Below are 1745 nucleotides of genomic sequence, written 5' to 3' on the forward strand. Positions count from 1 at the left end.
GCAGCCGGCATCACGGGAAGAAGAGGTGGATGCGGGGAGCCAGATGAGACGCACCTGAGTCCCGGTAACCGAGAAAGCCAGTGCGTGAAGGAATATGACGGAGGGGAGATAGCGTAGGACATGGTCAGGGAAAGCCTTCGGGGTCGGTTCAGGCTTTGAAATCGCCTCTTCCAAACACCCGTGGAGGGGTGAGACGCCGCTCCGTTGGCAGGGCAGCAGCTCCCAATGGGTTTCCCGTGGCGTGTACGGAGTAAAGTCGGCTTCAGAGCAGCGCCCAAAAAAGCTCCAACACCTTTTAATTACTGGTAACCAGCTAGCTGTTGCGCTGGAGGGACCGGTGCTGTCTGCCCGCGTTGGCCCATTCTAGGAAGAGTGGCGTTACGCCAAAAACATCACGCGCGGGCCGTGTGCGTGGTTGGGCGCAGCCGCGGCAGAGGCTCCCGCCTTCAGGGCTGGGTGTCCGGCTCCTCGGAGCCCCTTCCTCTCTCGCGTTGGCTTGCCGCCCCTGAAACCGGCCGGGCCGGAGGCTGTGCCGTGCCTGACGGCCTTGGAGGTTCCCAGCGTAGCACGAAGGAGGAGAAGAGGTGGGAGCGGCCCCGGCCCCTCGCTAGCGCTTTGGTGAAGGCAATGTTTGAGTGCGTAAAACTCTCGGCCGCGTGCCGGCTCTTCGTCCTGGTCTGGAGCTTCTGGTTTGGGCCTTAGCGAGGGAGGCGTGGGTGTTGGTGTCCTCCCCCGTCTCCTGCTCCCCTGACTTTGCAACCACCAGAAATTGTTTTGGCCAGGCCCCGGAAAAAGCAAAATTTACTGTTTTCCTCAGGCTCATAGCTTTGAACTGGAGGCATGTCTTCTAAACAGTGCAACTCACTTCAGATGCTTTTTGCCTTTCATTTTATTATTGCTTGTCACGCAATGTTCTTTGAAAGCTTGCTCATATATTATCTGTTCCATTTTTTCCATTTTCCCTTTTTTTGCATGCTGTTCCTCCTGTTTCTTCCCTTCCTCCACTCCTCTGTTCCCGTGTGTAGACACAACGGCGACGACAGAACCGGCAGTTCACGGTTGGTATCACATTCCTGTTTATCTTATTTCTCAGCGCTGCTGAGTGGCAAGACAAGCCTGGGAAGGGGAAGCAAAAAAGGGAAGCGGCAGTCTTCAAGGGAAAACCATGTTTCCAGTGGCCTGATCCCATAAATGTCACATCGTTTTAAGGCTGGAAAGTCTGCCTGGCCTTGTCATTTCTGCTGTGAGCTTCGCAGCCGGTCCTTCCCGCGCCAGGTGAGCGCCGATCCCCCACGCCCCGTGGAAGCGGGGTCCGCGTACGAGCGGTGCCGAGGGAGCGAGCGATTCTCCGGTCGTCTCGATGACTGGGGTAATCGCCTGTGAAAAAGAAATCCAGCTTTCCAAAAGAGGAATTCCGATTTCCTTTTTTGAGGCGGTGCTCCAATTCTTGAGCCTTTTTTCCCCCATTCCGAGTTGGCGAGGCGGCGCCACCAGTCGTCTCGATGACTGCGGTAATCGCCTGTGAAAAAGAAATCCAGCTTTCCAAAAGAGGAATTCCGATTTCCTTTTTTGAGGTGGTGCTCCAATTCTTGAGCCTTTTTTCCCCCATTCCGAGTTGGCGAGGCGGCGCCACCGGCGCGCCCGCCGGCCGGGGCCAGCACGGGGTATTCCGGGGATGCTCCCCGGAGGAGCGCCCGCCACGGGGATCGGCGGGGGGGGTTGCGGTGGTTTGGTGTGGGGGGGAG

At 57.5% G+C, this 1745-nt stretch overlaps 1 protein-coding gene across 1 annotated transcript in view; it reads left to right on the forward strand.

Moving 5' to 3' along the window:
* Positions 1-1745, forward strand: part of CADM1 (cell adhesion molecule 1) — a 73374-nt gene that overhangs the window by 57810 nt on the left and 13819 nt on the right. The window contains exon 9 of the mRNA XM_009646595.1: positions 1026-1058. Within this exon, the coding sequence (XP_009644890.1) occupies positions 1026-1058 (33 nt within the window). The remainder of the gene's footprint in view (positions 1-1025; positions 1059-1745) is intronic.

The sequence above is a fragment of the Egretta garzetta genome, unplaced genomic scaffold (genome assembly GCF_000687185.1).
Source record: "Egretta garzetta isolate BGI_Z169 unplaced genomic scaffold, ASM68718v1 scaffold110, whole genome shotgun sequence".
Classification (NCBI taxonomy): Eukaryota; Metazoa; Chordata; class Aves; order Pelecaniformes; family Ardeidae; genus Egretta; species Egretta garzetta.